The sequence below is a fragment of the Rana temporaria genome, chromosome 5 (genome assembly GCF_905171775.1).
Source record: "Rana temporaria chromosome 5, aRanTem1.1, whole genome shotgun sequence".
NCBI classification, from domain to species: Eukaryota; Metazoa; Chordata; class Amphibia; order Anura; family Ranidae; genus Rana; species Rana temporaria.
The window spans coordinates 131,724,744-131,743,948 of NC_053493.1; the positions used below are offsets into that span (position 1 = coordinate 131,724,744).

Consider the following 19,205-nt stretch of genomic DNA (forward strand, 5'->3'; position numbering starts at 1 on the left):
AAATGCATATTTCTTGCAAGTTAGTGCACGTACTTGACAAGAAGACATGTGTACTAACAGGCACTGTAGCTGCATACGTGTACAAAGCTCATTAAAAAAGATGCTCCAACCAATGTAGTGCTGTCTTTCCAAAAAGTCTAAAAGTTGTTTTAACTCAGCTAAACATTTTAACTGGGGGGAAAATTCTGACAGGCATTGTGATGGAAAGCGTGCCAGGTATCAGGGTGATACACAGCATTTCAACCCGTATATGGTCATTTCAGTAATACTTGACAGGGTGTGTAGCACCCAGAACAACAATTGTTCTGATTTGCTTGATATACATACATGTCAAAATAAAGCAGGCCATAGATGAGCAGAATTTTGAATGAAAATTCCTACAAAAAAAAGGTTCTGAGAAAGCTTGTTCACTTTTCAATCATTAATGGGTCAACGTTTATTTTCACCCACATTGACGGGAAAATTTGAAAACTTACGATAGAATTTTTTTTAGAACAAACACATTTTTACCAGCATATATGGCTTTCATTCAGTAAAGTCCATTCATTCCAAAATATTAACAGCAAATGTCCTCTTTTGAATGACAAATATTCTGAGAATTTTTGTATACATTTTCCTAAGATTTTTCCTCATTAAAAAAACGTTCCTTCTATGGCCAGTTTAACCTCTTCACGACCGCGCTATAGCTGAATTATAAGCTACAGCAAGGTCGCACATTGCCGAGAGGGCGTCATATGATGCCCTTCAGTGATCGCGCTTCCTGCGCACCCCCTGTGGCACGCATCGGCATTGATCAGGATAAAAAATGTGGCCAGCTGTGTCCAAACACAGCTGATCACAGTGTAAACAAGATATACCAGTTATTGGCAATCCCCTCCTCGCGCTGACAGCACACGAGAAGAGCCAATATGTTGCAATCTACAATGATCATCAGTTTCCTGATAATCAGTGCAGCCCCAACAGTGGCCACTACTGCTGCCAATGAGTGCCCACCAGTGCTGCCTGTCAGTGCCCACCAGTGCTTTCCTGTCAGTGCCCACCAGTGATGCCTTTCAGTGCTCACCAGTGATGCCTTTCAGTGCTCACCAGTGATGCCTGTCCGTGCCTATCATTCCTGCCTATAAGTGCCCATCAGCGCAGCCTTATCAGTGCCGCCTCCTCAGTGCACATCAATGAAGGAGAAACATTACTTATATACAAAGTTTTCATCTTAAAAAAAAGTTTTTTTTTTGTTTAGCAAATAAAAAAAAAACAGTGGGTTGAATACCAGCAAAAGAAAGCTCTATCTGTCTCAAAAATTATAGAAATTTTGTTTGTGTACAGTGTTGCATGACCGCACAATTATCATTCAAAATGCAACAGCACTGAAAAATGGCCTGGACAGGAAGGGGGGTGAAAGTGCCCAGTAGGCAAGTGGTTACAGTGATTGTAAATGCAATAAAAATAAATAACAAACAGGTTTATACTTATCTGCTCTATGCACCAGCGCTCCTGGCTCCTCCTCTTCAGCAAGTGTCCACCATAGGAAGCTGCTTCCTGTGGGGGCACTCATGTGGGCTCACTCCCAACCCCTGGTGTCTGCATCTATAGGCGCAAACAGCAGTGCTCGGGCCCGACCCCTGCTCCCTTGTTACTAGTTTTGATCGGTAGAAGTGGGAGCCAATGGCCAGGAAGTGAGGGGAGAGAGCTGCTGCAGATGGACACACCTCTAGATTGAATGAGGCTTCATGGAAGTATAAGGGGGAGTGAAGGGGGGATAATACTACCTAAAGATTTTTTTACCCTAATGCATTAAGACAGCCCAGCAGCTAGCATTTTCAGAAGGAGATCAGCAAAGGCATTTTTCTTATACCAGTAAAGGTTTCCTATTGCTCTCTAATTCCTATTTGCAAAATTGTGCTATATGGGCAGAGGTTGCAGGACAGCCCCAAAAAAACAGTAGAGTGTCTGTGCTCCAAACACTGTAGAGGAGTAGTTACATAGTTAGTCAGGTTGAAAAGAAGACACAAGTCCATCCAGTTCAACCATAAAAAAAAAAATATATATATATCGTACAATCCCATATACCAAATTCTATACCCACAGTAGCATCTAGTATCCAAAATATTCAGGGGAAAAAAGCATATTACACACTAAGCAGTTCCACTTATGCTAATTGTATAGAACACCCAGGGTAGTGTAAAGACAGGAATATAGGGGCAGATTCACAAAGCGAGTACGCCGGCGTATCTACTGATACGCCGGTGTACTTTCAAATTTCCCGCGTCGTATCGTTGTTTTGAATCCTCAAAACTAGATACGACGGCTTCTGGGTTAGATCCGACAGGTGTACGTCTTCGTACGCCTTCGGATCTAAGATGCAATTCTTTGGCGTCTGCTGGGTGGCATTCACGTCGTTTTCCGCGTCTGGTATGCAAATTAGATATTTCCGACGATCCACGAACGTACGAGCGGCCGTCGCATTTTTTTACGTCGTCTGCAGACGGCTTTTTCCGGCGTATAGTTAAAGCTAGGGTAAAGGAAGCTATTTAGGGAAAACAATTGTACCTTTACAACCCCTTTAAGTGCTGCACCACATAAGTATATGCATTATTTTGCTTCTGATCACTAACTGCACATCTGATGTAGTCCTATGTTTATATTATGCACTTGCCATTGAGCCACCACACACATTTTACAAACATTTACATATTGCGAGCGCAGTATATGCCCAGTCTCAGAACACTTTCTGTGTACATACCCTAAAGCCTGCACATCTCTTTGGAAGTGAGGAGTGACTATGAAGGATGTGTAGGGTGTGGGCTTGGTAAGGGGACTTGTAAAAACAAATGCAAAAGATTAGATCAAAGTAAAATAGGGTGACAGATTGTGGGAGAGGAAACAGTCATGGCTTAATAGAGAAAGCAGGACGAAGTAAAAACAAAGTACAGGAAGAGCATACATTTAGGAAAAATCTGAAGGAAAGCGTATATTGATATAAATAGAAGTAGCTCAATGAGAATCTATATGTGATATGTGTGTGACCAGCCTAAAGCTGAACTCCATGCAGGTATAAATAGTTCAATTAATGCAGCTATGTATACATTTCTGAAATGTATTTTGGATTACAACTATTGTATGCCCTAGAGTTCAAGTTAGTATCAGCCTCTTGTAAAATCACAGGCTGAGTACATGGAGCTGACCTTGCTTTACTTTTTTTTTTAAAGCGTAACTTAGTACTTTTTTTTTATCTTTCCATCTATTAAATCTTCTGCCCTTGTAGTTTTAACTTTGGATAGTAAAAAAAAAATTCTGCCAGTAAATACCTTATACAGCCCACTTCCTGTTTCTTGTCTGGGAAAAAAGCCTAGGCTTATGACATCATTTAATGCCTCTTTTGAGAGTTTGCCAGGATGGGAGGGGGGATGAGTCATAAGAGAGCCAATTAGAGCTGCAGAGCTTGAGGTGTGCCTCTGTGTAAATCCAGGAAATGAACAGGCAGCAGCTTCAGCTGCCCACAGTTAAAATGGCTACAGCCAGACTCAATGGAGGGAGATGTATGCAGCATAAAAGCAGTAAAAAATCACAGTATATATAAAATAATATGCAAAGTGGTTGGAGGGACGCTTCAGAATGGCAAAGATGTTTGTATTACAAATTATGTGAGCAGGCTGAAGTTCCTCTTTACCTGTAGCAGAGAAAAGTCAGGTCACCAGCTAGGCTATATTGTTCAGCATGGCAGAAATACCAATTATTTGCCCAGTAGAACATCTCCAATGTGAATCTTGAATCTTGAATGTGTATCCTTCTTTAACCGCTTTAAGACAACCGCCGTCATTATACTGCGTCAGGTTGGCTCTCCTGGGTGAATCTCCAAAGGTGTACGTCGGCCGCTTTAATATCGATAGGGGGTGCGTGCTCGTGGCACGACGCCAGAGCTGATGTGCTCCGGCCACCAGTGACTGCTCCACAGAGAGCCAGAACAGGGATCTGTCAATGTAAACAGACAGATCCCTGTCAGAACGGGGAAGGAGAGACATATCTGCTATTCCTAGTGATTAGGAACAGCAATCTCTCTCCTCCTCCAGTCTGTCCTATCCCCCCCCAGTTAGAAACACCTACCAGGGAACCCATTTAACCCCTTGATCACCCCTAGTGTTAACCCCTTCTCTGTTAGTGAAATTTACACAGTAATCAGTGCAGTTTTATAGCACTGATCGCTGTATAAATGTCAATGGTCTCAAAAATGTGTCTGCAATGTCGAAGTCCAACTAAAAATCACAGATTGCTGCCATTACTAGTTGAAAAGAAAAATTCTAATAATAAAAATGCCATGAATCTATCCCCTATTTTGTAGACGCTACAACTTTTGTGCAAGCAAATGATACGCTTGTTGCGATTTTTTGTTGCCAAAAATATGTAGAAGAATACATATTGGCCTAAACTGATGAAAAAAAAATTGGGGGGGGGGATATTTATTATAGCTAAAAGTAAAACATCGTGTTTTTTTTCAAAATTGTCGCTCTTTTTTTGGTTTATAGTACAAAAAATAAAAACCGCAGCGGTGATCAAATGCCATCAAAAGAAAGTTCTATTTGTGGGGAAAAAAAGGACATTTTTGTTTGGGTACAAAATCGCACGACCGTGCAATTGTCAGTTAAGCGATGCAGTGCTGTATCACAAAAAATGGTCTGGTCATTAAGGGGGTAAATCCTTCTGGTCCTTAAGTGTTTAAAGTGAAACGCCAAGCAACTACAGCAGTTAACTTAAATGTGTTTTGATATCTTCCTCCTATAATCGCCTGTACAACAGCACTGAGAATAGAAGAGGGAGGGACAAAATGATGAGCCAATCAAACTCTGCTGCAGTGCACCTGTGATGACGGTGTTAATGCTCATAGGGGTCAAGAAAAGTGTGGGCAGAAGAACAACCTTATCAATATACTGTTGTTCCCCTGCTGTCATGTCAGCTGGATGGGGTATGGTTTACCCAGTGTTTTTGGGTAAGCTTTGCTCCTGCTGCAGTGGGGGATGAGGATCTGGATGCCTTGACTAAAACATTGGCTGCACAGAATTACAAATCCTACGGCAGGTAAAACCATTCCCTTATCTGAGTGTTTATATGTTCATTTCATGAAAATAATAGTAGTACAGCCGTGGCCAGAAGTTTTGAGACTGACACAATTTGCATATACTCCAGAATGTTATGAAGCGTGATAAATCCCTCTTTGCCATGAAAATGAACTTAATCCCATAAAATAATTTTCACTGCATTTGCAAAGACACCTTCAGGTCGCCCAAGAAACTCCAGCAAGTGCCGGGGCCGTCTTCAACAGTTGGGACAGACTGATATTCTGCAAAAGGTACAGGGATTGGACTGCTGAGGACTGGGATAATGATGCCTTTTCCAGCATGATGGAGCACTTTGTCATCAGGCAAAAGTGATAACTAGGTGGCTTGGGGAACAAAACATCAACATTTTGGGTCCATGGCCAGGAAACTCCCTAGACCGTAATCCCATTGAGAATTTGTCGTCAATCTTCAAGAGGCGGGTGAAAAAAAAAACCCCACAAATTCTGACAAACTCCAACGCCTTGTACACACGACCATTTTTCACGATGAGAAAACTGCCATTTTTTAAATTGGTCGTGAAAACCGGTCGTGTGTATGCTCCCTAGCAGTTTTCTCGACGAAAAAACAGCCTGCAAAAAAATTGAAACCAGTTTGTTTTTTTTCTCGTCGTGTTTCCCGTCAGTCTTTTTCTCGTCGCGAAAAACGGTCGCGTGTATGCTTTTCCGAGGGGAAAAAAACACGCATGCTCAGAATCAAGTATGCAGCCCAAAAGCAACCCAAAGGGTGGCACCATTTGAAAGGAACTTCCCCTTTATAGTCCCATCGTACGTGTTGTACGTCACCGCGCTTTGGTCGGACTTTTTTTGCATGAACGTATGTATGCAAGTCAGGCTGGAGAGGAATCACGTCAGGAAAAACATTGTTTTTTTTCCTGCAGAGAAAAATGGTTGTGTGTATGAGGCACAAGACTTGATTATGAAAGAATGGGCTGGGGATCAGTCAGGATGTGGCCCAGAAATTGATTGACAGCATGCCAGGGCACATTGCAGAGGTCTTGAAAAAGAAGAGTCAACACGACAAATATTGACTCTGTGCATAAATGTAATGCAATGTAATTGTCAATAAAAGCCTTTGACACTTACTGTATGAAATGCTTGTAATTACAGTGCCTTGCGAAAGTATTCGGCCCCCTTGAACTTTGCGACCTTTTGCCAAATTTCAGGCTTCAAACATAAAGATATAAAACTGTAATTTTTTTTGAAGAATCAACAACAAGTGCGACACAATCATGAAGTGGAACAAAATTTATTGGATATTTCAAACTTTAAAATAAACTGAAAAATTGGGCGTGCAAAATTATTCAGCCCCTTTACTTTCAGTGCAGCAAACTCTCTCCAGAAATTCAGTGAGGATCTCTGAATGATCCAATGTTGACCTAAATGACTAATGATGATAAATAGAATCCACCTGTGTGTAATCAAGTCTCCGTATGAATGCACCTAATCTGTGATAGTCTCAGAGGTTCGTTTAAAGCGTAGAGAGCATCATGAAGAACAAGGAACACACCAGGCAGGTCCGAGATACTGTTGTGGAGAAGTTTAAAGCCGGATTTGGATACAAAAAGATTTCCCAAGCTTTAAACATCCCAAGGAGCACTGTGCAAGCGATAATATTGGAATGGGAGTATCAGACCACTGCAAATCTACGAAGACCTGGCCGTCCCTCTAAACTTTCAGCTCATACAAGGAGAAGACTGATCAGAGATGCAGCCAAGAGGCCCATGATCACTCTGGATGAACTGCAGAGATCTACAGCTGAGGTGGGAGACTCTGTCCATAAGACAACAATCAGTCGTATACTGCACAAATATGGCCTTTATGGAAGAGTGGCAAGAAGAAAGCCATTTCTTAAAGATATCCATAAAAAGTGTTGTTTAAAGTTTGCCACAAGTCACCTGGGAGACACACCAAACATGTGGAAGAAGGTGCTCTGGTCAGATGAAACCAAAATCGAACTTTTTGGCAACAATGCAAAACGTTATGTTTGGCGTAAAAGCAACACAGCTCATCACCCTGAACACACCATCCCCACTGTCAAACATGGTGGTGGCAGCATCATGGTTTGGGCCTGCTTTTCTTCAGCAGGGACAGGGAAGATGGTTAAAATTGATGGGAAGATGGATGGACCCAAATGCTCTCCATCCAACCTCACTGAGCTCGAGCTGTTTTGCAAGGAGGAATGGGCAAAAATTTCAGTCTCTCAATGTGCAAAACTGATAGAGACATACCCCAAGCGACTTACAGCTGTAATCGCAGCAAAAGGTGGCGCTACAAAGTATTAACTTAAGGGGGCTGAATAATTTTGCACGCCAAATTTTTCAGTTTTTTATTTTTTTTTAACTTCATGATTTTGTCCCACTTGCTGTTGATTCTTCAAAAAAATTACAGTTTTATATCTTTATGCTTGAAGCCTGAAATGTGGCAAAAGGTCGCAAAGTTCAAGGGGGCCGATTACTTTCGCAAGGCACTGTATATAGTACAGGGGTCTCCAAACTACGGCCCGAGGGCCGAATGTGGCCCTTTGCTAGCCTTCATCCGGCCCTTGGGGCACTATTGCTCCCAATAATATGAGGCACCAATTCCTCCCAATGACACCAACAATGGGGCACTATTTCTTCCACTAACACTAATGATGGAGCACTATTCCTGCTCCTACTGATCACCAACACTGAGGCCGTGTTTATTTTCACTGATGCTTGGCCCGAGGCATTTTCTACCCCCACTGGCCGGAGTCCGGCCCCCCTGATGTCTGAAGGACAGTAAACTGGCCCTTTGCTTGAAAAGTTTGCAGTGCCCCAATATAGTATACATAGTAACATCTGACAAAAATATATAAAACACTGAAGCAGCAGACTTTGTGAAAATTAATATTTGTATCATTCTCAAAACATTTGGCCTAAGGCTGTATATCTTATTTATTTGGGTTATTTTTTTATTAATTGTTTTTATTTATATCGTACACAGAACATGGAAATGCAATTATTTAAGTAAATATAAACTGCTAAACACCTTTTCTGATCAGCAGTATATAGCGGTCTTGTGACTTTTATCAGTGTCTGGTGGAGCACTGGTTAAAACTTGTAGGAGTTTTCATTCTGTTCAGACTGGCCTATGAGGCTGCATTACCCCTGACCCTCTGGGCAGTGCTGATCACATTCTCCCTCCCAAGGGAAAAAAAAATACTCTCTAGCAATACACACCAAACTAAGCATGTGCAGACTGTCTCCAAGGCTCTGTTCTATCAGCAGATGGATTGGGGACAGTAAAAGAAGAGGAGGGTCAGAGAAGACAGCCTTTTTACACAATACAGAGGATTAGCCCCTTAGGTTCCATAGTGAGAATAACAAGCATGCTTTACTGCTTATACAGACTGATTTAACTGTTTTAGTTTTGTAACACTTTAATTGCTTCATATGAACAGTATGCAGATGTGTCTTCTACTTAGGCCAAACCATACACTGTTTGAATCTTGGCTGGTTCCTGCTGAACCAGCCGAGATTTGTAAATGGGCATGCTGAGTGTGCCAAGTTGATTGATCGATTGATCAACTTGGGTACAACAAGCCTGCCAGATTCTCTCTCCTGGCAGGGACGGCTAACCCCACTCGCATGAGAGAAGATCATTGCTGATCCCCCTGTCAACACTGTCTGTGTTGATGGGAGAATTGTGTGAATTTCTTTCTTGCAACCGTGACATTTGCACCATGTATGACCAGGCTTAAAGTGGATATAAACCCTCCATACACCCAGTGAAGTGAACAGCCTCAGATGATACACAGGGATGAAACCAATCTCCCTGCATAGGTTTTACATTTATATCTGCTGTATTCACATTTATATGCTTTGGGCCAGATTCAGAGACGACTTACGCCGACGTATCTATTGATATGCGGCGTAAGTTCTGTGATGTGCCGTCGTATCTATGCGCCCTATTTAGGGAACAAGATACGCCTGAATTTTGCCAAGATACGACCGACGTAAGTCTCCTACGCCGTCGTATCTTGGGTGCATATTTACGCTGGCCGCTAGGGGCGCTTCCGTAGATTTACGTGTAGAATATGCAAATGACCTAGATATGCCGATTCACGAACGTACTTGCGCTCGTAGTATTAAGCTACGCCATTTACGTAAAGCTTACGTCCGGCGTAAAGTTACCCCTGCTATATGAGGAACAAGCGTATATTTTTACGTCATTTACATAAGTCGTACGTGAATGGGGCTGGAAGTAGGTTACGTTCACGTCACAGGCATTGAGCTGGCGTATCTTAGGGAGTAAATTCAATGTAATTCTGAGCATGTGCGCGCATGCGCTGTTCGTTCGGCCATGCATTTACATGGGGTCACGGTTAATTTAAATACAACACGCCCACTACTTGCCTACTTTAAATTACGCAGGCTTACCCCGGCCCATTTACGTTACGCCGGCGCACATATGGGAGCAAGTTCTTTTTGAATACTGAATTTGCCTCTCAATGTTACGACGGTGTAGCACATGTAAAGATGCGCCCGTCTCTCTGAATCTGGCCCTTTGTTTATATGTTTAGAAAGTGATTGTGTTAGGAGATTTTCGCTTCCTGGTTAACACAGAGTGTGATGTCTGGGCATACAGCCAAGATACCTAACATTGCTGATTGGAGGAAAGGCACACACCCCCTCTCATCATAGGCAGAGACTCTCAGAGGTGTTTTGTAAAAGGACCTGCTCTCTGCTAATCTATTTTAGCAACCTCCCCAGACAGAAATGTCAGGCTGCTTTTGTCTAAAAAGTCTGAGAATTTTTCAGGAGTTATCAGGCTAATAAGGCTGGGTTCACACTACGATTTTCCCGTCCGTCAGCCGCATACGATTTATATGAAAAACCGTATGCGGCTGAAACAGACGGGAACGTATGGAACCGCACATATGTGCGTTTTCCATTGGCGTTAATGTTAAAGAAAAATGTATGCGTTTGCCATACTGTTTTAAAAACGGCCGCAAAACCGTGGTTGAACACGGTTTTGCGTACGTTTAAAAAACGTTTTGCCAGCAAATCGTACGCACCCGGATGCATCTGAGTGCATACGATTTGCAATGCATTGCCTATCTATACGTTTTCCCGTCCGGGCCCGTACGTTTTCAATACTGAAATCGTATGCGGTTGACGGACGGGAAAATCGTAGTGTGAACCCAGCCTAACAAAGGAATGGGTCAGCAGAGAGCTACGGGACTTAGCTCATTGAAGAGAGATAACAAAACACTGCAGATATATGTGCCCAGCTCAAATTTAATGAATCGGGTTTACATCCACTTTAAAGTTGATGTATTGTAATTGTGGGCTGCCCAGCAGGTTTAGGAATGACACTTGCAAACCCCCCAACAGAGTGACTAGCAAGCATTGTACATCACACCCGACAGGAGGAAATGGTGCTTGACTGTCTACCACTATGATCCCTCTTCTCACGTAAGGTAGGCTCACTCCCTCGGCTTTCGATTTTCAAAGAAGTTGGAAAAGTTGTTTCAACAATAATAAGCTCTTCCAGTATCAAACGCATTTATTATCACCCCATAATGTAGCCTTCGGTCCAATCCTTGCCTGAGTGGCGCATTGGGCTGTAAAACCAGGGGCAGGATTGTGCAATTTATGTCCCTGATTTTTAGCTCGTCCGTCTATTCAGATTGATTGGAAATACCACATTGTGGCTGGGTGTGATTGCATTTATCTTAAAGCGGTTGTATACCCTGTACATTTTTTTTTTTTTACACCTGTAAATGAAAAGCCATAATGAGCTAGTATGCACCGCATACTAGCTAATAATTAAATATTTACCCCACGAGGTGAAGAGAACTTACCTGGTCCACGGCGAGCGAGATGTCATCTTGCTCCTGCGTGTCTTCCGGGTATCGCCGCTCCAGCGCTGTGATTGGCTGGAGCGGCGATGACGTCACTCCCGCGCATGCGCGCGGGAGACTTCAATTCGGCAAGGTCTGACGGCTGCCGGTTCTTTAGCCGAGGATCCCTGCTGCGCATGCGCTGCTGCAATCAGCGGCACATTGCGGGGGAATATCTCCTAAACCGTACAGGTTTAGGAGATATTCTTTAAACCTACAGGTAAGCCTTATTATAGGCTTACCTGTAGGTACAAGTCAAAAAGTGGGGTTTACAACCACTTTAATAACCATGCAGCAAGGGTCATAACTGTTTTTCCCTATAATGTATAGATTGGGAAATCGCTATATTTTTTTAGGAATACTCTCATGTAGATATGTAAAAACAAAGATGAAACCCACATTAACCCATCATTTTAAATGTTGTGAAAATAGCTCACAAAACAATGTACAGAAAATACAGTTTCCCTTTAAAGATCTTCGATTTGATGACTAATGCAGAACTACAGGTACAGTATAATAGGAAAATGATGGGAAAGGATAAAATAGCACATTTCCAGTGTGCTGTAATCAGCATGTTTTATTCTGTTTAGAGACAACTGAAGAAGGGCTAATTGTTCCTTCTGTTTGCGAAAAGTGCAAGCTTTCACATTTACAGCACTTTTTTTATAGCATGAGTAGCAATCCACTGGAGGTTTCACTGAATAGAGTAAGCTAGTACTTGCTGTAAGACAGTTGTTAATACAGTAAAACCTTGGTTTGAGAGCGTTTTGCAAAACAAGCAACATTTTTAAATACATTTTGCCTTGATATACAAGCGATGTCTTGATATACAAGTAGCATCATGTCACAACTGAGTATAAAAAAGAAGAGAGGCGCCTCTAAGTGTAGCAATATGGTTACATTTAATGAAGGTACAACATTTAGCAACTTACTGCTACACTTAGAGGTGCCTCTTTTCTCTTTTATACTCTGTAGCTCCTGCTGGATTTTGCTTCCAATCCCCTTGTGGAGGCTTCCATTTGTGGATGGACATTTTTTATGGTTACACAACCTTGCTATAATCTTTTTATATAGACTATAAATTGAAGGATTTATGAATAAATGGTTGTGGAACGAATCATTTGAGTTTCCATTATTTCTAATGGGGAAATTTGATTTGATATACAAGTGCTTTGGATTACAAGCAGGCTTTTGGAAGGAATTATGCTCGCAATCCAAGGTTTTACTGTACCTTCTTCATCCTGCTGGGGAAAATGCTCCATAATCAACAGAGGGAAAGTAAATAAAAATGTGCAGTAAATGTGGAAGAAGGCCGTGTACAATCAGAATTACTGTAAATCTGTCAGATCAAGATAATTTCCCAAAAACCACACGATATGGCCAAGAGTATGTTATGTGGACACTTCCCCAAATTATTGAGTTCGAGTACACAAAGCAAGGTCCATTAATGACATGGTTTGGTGTGAAGAAGCTCAAGTATCCTGTACGAAACCCTGACCACAACTGTATTGAAATTTTTTGTGATTCATTGGAATGTCCGTTTTTTTTTTTTTTAAAGTGTATTTTGTGCGTGTACTCGAGAGAGGAGCCGGACTGCAGGAGTTGGGAGTAGGCAGGCCTCCCCCAGAGGCAATCTGCCACCTTTCTCCATGCCCCGGGTGGCAATGGTGGGTGTGTGAGGGGGTCCTCCCACACAGCCCGCCCTACCTGCTCCGCTTTGAAGCCCAACGGGGCAGAAGGACTCCCTATAAGGGAGTGAGAGGATTAGCCCGCTCAACCAGCCCCGTTAGTCCTTCGCCTCTCTTTTTAGAGACCGCGTGGTCAAAGTGCGTGATGTTAACCCAATTTCGAGTGCGTGTAAGTGTGGTGGTTTTTGTGGGAGGGGGGTGGGCGTACTAAGCGCAGGCTTACCTCGCATAGCACACCCACCGGGAGCCGGGCTGAGACCACCAAACTCAATTCACATGTAGCCGAGACCGGGATCCGAACCCCTAGCTGCAGAGGTGAATGGCTTGTCAGCGCAGTGCCAATCGCGTTGAGCCACCGCAGCTCCGGAATGTCCGTTTTAAGCAAGATGTGAGTGTAGCATGGGAATACCCTTGAGCATCCAGTATGGCTTAGGGCTCTTTCACACAGGGCGGACCATTTTCGGGCTCCGCTTTGCTCAGCGGGGATTGCTCCATCAATCCCCGCTGAGTCGGCAGATGACAGGTCTGTCTTTGTACACTGTGCAGGGACCCACCTGTCAGAGCGCCGCTCTCCCCTATGGGGGATCGGATGACGACGGACTGTAGAGTCCGTTGTCACCCAATCCGATCCGCCAGATGGATGGAAAATAGGGTTTTCCTCCGTCACACTTTGGTGGATCAGAGCGGGTCGGATCTCAGTGGGCATGTCACCTCTGACATCCGTGGCTCCATAGAGGAGCACGAAGCGCTCGTTCAGGTCCGCCTAAAATACTGGCAGGTGGACCCTAACACTTTGACAGGCAACACCTTTTCTTCAGAGCCATTTAAAAAAAAAATATTATTTATTTTATCTAAAATGATTTTTTACACTGTTTCTTTAAAAGATTTTGTATTAACTTTATTGCTATCACAAGGGATGAACAACATTAGTGACCGGTCCTCTTTATTTAGAGATCTGGGGTTTATTAGACTCGAATATCTCCTCTGGCCTCCAATGCAGCTCGGTCTGATCAGCTGCTTTCCTGCCTGCTAACAACAAGGTAAACAGCGAGATGGAACCAAATTCTTGTTGCTTCTAGTTTTCGGGATTGCAGAAAGGGAGGAACAATGTCAGTTCCTCTCACTCTGTGCTGTGCAGCTGTCGCCGTTGGTCGGAGCACTCCCAGGCTCCACGATTGGATGGCAGAGCCCAGGAAAGGTGGTGACGACAGGAGGCCACATTCTGCCCAACTGCATTGAAGGGAAACACTGGCTGCAAATTTTAATACAGGGATAATGCCTGTAGCTGTAGCCCCCAAATAATGACTGCGGTTCTATTGCCCTATGCTGACTTTACTCAGCCTTTCCATCTTTACACCAACATAAACAACCATGGGGCTATGGGTGGTGCTATCCCAAGCACAACAAGGTAATGAGTATTGCTCTATAGGATTTAGGGGATTATTGAGTGGAACTACAGGGTAAGGACTATCACTATATCATAGCACCACTGGGGAAAGCCATGTGGAAGCAACAATGGCCTGATAAACAGTGCATACCTGGCACGTGAGCTCCTCCCAGGATGCAGGCTGCAATTAAAAGGCCTGAACACGGTCACTTGACAAGTAAACTTTGACACCATCTGACATGGAGACAGAGCTAACAGCATTATGATTCCTGTCTCTGATGAATGAGAAGAAGAAATGAGTAAATGTACAAAAAGTTTTGGTTTAAAGCACACTAATGCTGTTTTAGGAGCAAGAGTATAAATGTGATCCCTAGCTAGTGTTTCTGCATACAACAAATTGTCTGTTTTATGTTCACATCAGGCAGGTACCTGTTTAATTGATCTATGGCAAGGGTCTTCAAACTTTCTAAACAAAGGGCCAGTTTACTGTCCTTCAGACTTAAGAGCGACTGGCTGTGGCCAGTGGGAGTAGACAATGTCCTGGCATCGGTGGGAGTGAACAATGCCCAATTTTTTTTTACTAGAGAAATGTTGTGCAGAGTATTGAAATAATGCGCTGGAAGCTTCTTGGATACAGAGAATACTTTACTTTCATGGAGGATATTAAATAATGTCTTATAGCATGGCTTTATCATGGAACAGGACGCGGGAATATAAGAGAACACATACAATGAAAAAGATTCCTCTGAATACATTACCATAGATGCACACTACAGTGGCACCTGCTGGACAGACAGGTATAATGCATACAGTATATAGTTCAGTTTATAAGCAACCTTGCTGTTGTATTTCCAACAAGAAATAGTGTCACATCATTGGTTTCAGTGGGAGAAATAGTGCCCCATCTTTGGTGTCAGTGGGAGGAATATTGCCTCATCTTTGGTGTCAGTGGGAGAAATATTGCCCCATTGTTTGTGTAAGTGAGAGAAACATTGCCCCATTGTTTGTGTCAGTGGGAGGAATAGCACCCCATCATTGGTTACATAGTTAGTCAGGTTGGAAAAAGACCATCTAGTTCAACCAAAAAAAATAATACAATCCCATATACACAATCCTATACCCACAGTTGATCCACAGGAAGGCTAAAAGTCGCAGCGAAGCATGATCCAATTTGCTACAGCAGAGGAACAAATTCCATCCTGATCCCCCAAGAATATAAATAAATGTCAGTACCCATTTATTATTATGTACACCTAGGAAAGAATCCAAGCCCTTTTTTTTTTTAAGAAATCTACTGAGCTTGCCAGAACCAGTTTCACAGCTCTTGCTGTGAAGAAACCTTTCCGTATTTAGAGATGAAATCTCTTTTCCTCTAGGCGTAAAGAGTGCCCCCTTGTCCTCTGTGATGACCGTAAAGTGAATAACTCCACACCAAGTTCACTATTTGGACCCCTTATATATTTGTACATGTTGATCATATCCCCACTTATTCTTCTCTTCTCAAGAGAGAATAAATTCAGTCTTTCTAATCTTTCCTCATACCTGAACTTTTCCTTGCCTCTTATCAGTTTGGTTGCCCTTCTCTGCACTTTCTCCAGTACCTCAATATCCTTTTTGAGAACTGCATATTCCAGATCAGGTCTTACTAATGATTTGTGTCTGTGGGAGGAATAGTGCCGCATCATTGGTGTCAGTGAAAGGAATAGTGCCACATTGTTGGTGTTCGTGGGAGCAATAGTGCCACATTGTTGGTGTCAGTGGGAAGAATAGCGCCCTTTCATTGGTGTCAGTGGGAGGAATAGTGCCCCGTCACTGCTGTCAGTGGATGGAATAGTCCCCCATCGTTGGTGTCAGTGGGAGGAATTATGTCCCACTGTTAATGTCAATAGGAGAAATAGGGCCCAAGGGCTGGATAAAGGCAAGCAAAGGCCTGCAGTTTGGAGACCACTGTCATTTTTTTGCATATAGCACAATCAGACTGAAAGTACCAAGTTGTAGCTTTGTAATTGGCTCTTGTGCAAAAGTACTTAAGCCCTGTACACACGGCCCAGAATCTCGTCAGGAAAAAAATGTTCTTGGCAAGATTCTCTTGACCGCTGAGTGTACACAAACTCCATTCAAAAGAACCGCCATTCTTTTGAATGGCACGAACGCGGTGACGTCATTGACTACGACGAGCATGCGCTCGTCACATTCAAAGCACTTGTATATCAAAGCAAAGTTGTACCTTCATTAAATGTAACCATATTGCTCTCTTCTCTTTTATACTCAGTTGTGACATGACGCTACTCTTATATCAAGACATCGCTTGTATATCAAGTCAAAATGTATTAAAACATTTTGCTTGTCTTGCAAAACACTCTCAAACCAAGTTACTCTCAAACCAAGGTTTTACTGTATTTGTGAGGCTCTGTGAGTTTAGGAAATCAGTAAATATTCCGGATGCCAGTAAAATATACTTCTGTCTGGGAAAGGACACGATCAGCAGAAATGAAGACCGCAGTGCTGAGTATATGAAAACAATAAATAAATGATTGGGATTAGATGGGGTTTTAATATACTATGCTCTGGACATTTTTGAAAATAAGCTAAATATATTAAAAAAATATATTATGTTCTGCACACTACACAAGCCCATAGTCCAAATGTTTTATTTATAATATACCACGACAGCCTATGCATAAAATATTTTCACATTTAGGAACATTAGCAGGTTTGCTGCAGGGTGGGACCATTTCATAGGCAGGAAACTACATAATGCCAGCACACATCCTGACCTTCAGAACACTGAGGAATTCAGCATGCTGCCCGTCTTGTACACCTTTTTTTTTATTAAGTTAGACAGTTTTAACATCATAATTTTAGTAAACTCTTATAATTAAACAAACCAGTGCCGCAGTTTTTATATAAATAAATGCAATTAATCATTTTACCACTGGGAATAAACTGACTCATTTACAAATGTAATAACCTAAGTCTCCCGTCACAATCTATGCGGTCATCACTTATTTTTCTCATTCAGGCATCGCTCAGATGTACCAATCTACTTCAGACCCATTTGTCAGCAATCTGGTTATCTGAGAACCTATATTGTTGATGCACAATGGGACCTTCCCAACGCACTTAGGCTATGCGGTGGGGGGAGGTAAAAACACGCATTCGAGTCACATTTTTACTGCCCCACAACTGCTCTCTCTTAACCACTTAACCCCCGGAAGATTTGGCTGCTCAATGACCAGACCATTTTTTGTGATACGGCACTGCGTCGATTTAACTGACAATTGCGCGGTCGTGCGATGCTGTACCCAAACAAAATTGACGTCCTTTTATTCCCACAAATAGAGCTTTCTTTTGATCATCTCTGCAGTTTTTATTTTTTGCACTATAAACAAAAAAGGAGCGACAATTTTGAAAAAAACACAATATTTTGCTATAATAAATATCCCCATTTTTTTTAAAAAAAGCAATTTTTTTCTCAGTTTAGGCTGATATGTATTCTTCTACATATTTTTGGTGTGCTGATGTTTTTATTTTTCTGATAAATCCAAATTTCATTGTGTATGGGAGTGCGGCCATCCTTTGTTTCTTCATACTAGTTTCTGCTGCAGTGGCAGGGCTTGCACACCTACCTACAAGCTGTTTAATTTGGAGCACTGCCTACCCACCTGAAGCGACTGAATTTGTTTGCTTATACTAGGATGAGAAGGAGATGAGTCATTGCTTTTGCTCATATATAATGTTTATGAGGATTGACATTTTTTAATTTCTTGTATTCTGTTTTATTTCAGCTTGAACACAGATGTCTCTTCCATGATCGGGGAGATTCTTAGTCTAGTCGGACATCAATAGACACCTAGATGCTCGACAACTACAATGTCATTCAGATTTCAAATGGTGTGCAATTTTATTTATTTTTTTAATAAAAGGCTAAAAGTATATTGCAGTGTTGAAATGTACAGATATTTAGGCCTGGTTCACACTAGTGTGATTTCAAATGTGACTTCAGTCGCACAGAATCGCATGACAAGGAAAATCTCATTGTTTTTAATGGTGTCTGTTCACATCAATGTGACTAAGTACACAGCGCTTTTGGAAAAGGTTCCTGTGCTACTTAGGTGCAATTCAAGTATGATTTTGGCCCCATAGAATATACAAGCCACATTGTTTTGCAGCTGTGTGAACCTAGCCTTGTGCATACATTTAGTTTATGCACGATATGCTGATATATTCATTGCAAACAGCAAATAAATACAAGATCTGAGATGTTTGCATTGAAAACGATATATTACACATTAAAGTATCATTATAAACGACCGTACTGACACAGGAGCTTGTGTCGGCGGTGTTTTGAAGGGGAAGCAATTTATCAGTATGAATCAGAGAACAGGAAGAACAGTCTCTAGCTAGTCATTACTATTTATTTACTGCACTCTGTATTGTAAGGTGTTGCAAAGTGGTAAAGTAGATTTTAAGCCAAAACTTTTTCACTTGAATGGAATGAGGAAGGACAAACATCTGCCAGGTATTTACTGATACTGCTGCCTTGCAAGAAGTGGCCGGAAGTCACTAGGAAGTCATCCTTGCAGAGACTCAGACAGCAAAAATAAAACCTGACAGAGCTTTCAACCCTTCACTCTTTAGCCTAGGTTCACACTGCTGTGAATTCAAAATCGCGGTAAAATGCACGATTTTACCGCGATTTCGCGGCTGCGATTTTGCCGCGATTTCGGCCGCAATTTAATGTACATCGCGGCCTGAAATCGCAAAAAGTAGTACAGGAACTACTTTTTGAAATCGCAGATGCGGCGTCGCACTGATTAGGACAGTGCAATTTCCGACAATTGCCGCCGATTTGAGATGCGATTTGACATGTCAAATCGCATCTCAAATCGTTCCAAATCGTACCCAGTGTGAACCAGGGCTTAATGTTTTTATGGCTACTTATTTCCCCATGGGAGAGATGTACCCTCACTTCCTAATTAATTGACCACAGTTGTGGGGGTCATCAATAAGAGCTCAACATGAATTCATACCCATCACTACGCTATCCAAAACACAAACATGTTTGACTGGGAGTCTTCTTTAAAAGAAAGACCACTAATGTTTTTCGGCTCTAAGCAAGATGGAGTTTACTGCTTTGTTGTACAAGTGAAT

General features: G+C 42.2%; 1 protein-coding gene across 1 annotated transcript in view; it reads left to right on the plus strand.

Annotated features, from left to right (window-relative positions):
* The window catches only part of ULK4 (unc-51 like kinase 4), a 798,383-nt gene extending 779,662 nt beyond the window's left edge, over positions 1 to 18,721 (plus strand). Inside the window, exon 37 of the mRNA XM_040353131.1 lies at positions 17,840 to 18,721. Within this exon, the coding sequence (XP_040209065.1) occupies positions 17,840 to 17,900 (61 nt within the window). The 3' untranslated portion in view covers positions 17,901 to 18,721. The remainder of the gene's footprint in view (positions 1 to 17,839) is intronic.
* The last annotated feature ends 484 nt before the right edge of the window (positions 18,722 to 19,205 follow it).